This window comes from Penaeus monodon, chromosome 34 (assembly GCF_015228065.2).
Source record: "Penaeus monodon isolate SGIC_2016 chromosome 34, NSTDA_Pmon_1, whole genome shotgun sequence".
Taxonomy (NCBI): Eukaryota; Metazoa; Arthropoda; class Malacostraca; order Decapoda; family Penaeidae; genus Penaeus; species Penaeus monodon.
In genome coordinates this window covers 507,027-507,296 of record NC_051419.1, presented here as the reverse complement: position 1 = coordinate 507,296, position 270 = coordinate 507,027, and the positions used below count along the sequence as shown (strand labels likewise).

At 54.1% G+C, this 270-nt stretch overlaps 1 protein-coding gene across 1 annotated transcript in view; it reads right to left on the bottom strand.

Moving 5' to 3' along the window:
• Positions 1-6: 6 nt before the first annotated feature.
• LOC119594512 (cell wall protein DAN4-like) overlaps positions 7-270 on the bottom strand; it is a 7,815-nt gene continuing 7,551 nt past the window's right edge. The window contains exon 5 of the mRNA XM_037943542.1: positions 7-177. Within this exon, the coding sequence (XP_037799470.1) occupies positions 26-177 (152 nt within the window). The 3' untranslated portion in view covers positions 7-25. The remainder of the gene's footprint in view (positions 178-270) is intronic.

Here is a 270-nt window from a genome sequence, read left to right as displayed (position 1 = left end):
GCTTCTGGGTGTGTCCCCCTTCGGTCTAACCTTTATCGACGCAGGTGTAAGGGTATGATGCGGGCACCTGGGAGGCGAAGTCCAGCGCCAGCAGGAGGCCGTCGGAGACGGGGCGACATTCGCCGCTCGCACACACGCCGGTTTCGTGGCAGCGGAATGCAAGGCTTCTGTACTTAGCTGAGGATGGTGGAAATACAGTTATGATAGCATACACACACTGCCGTGCTTTCATCCAGATATTCAAGCACATTACGATATTTCATAGAAAAG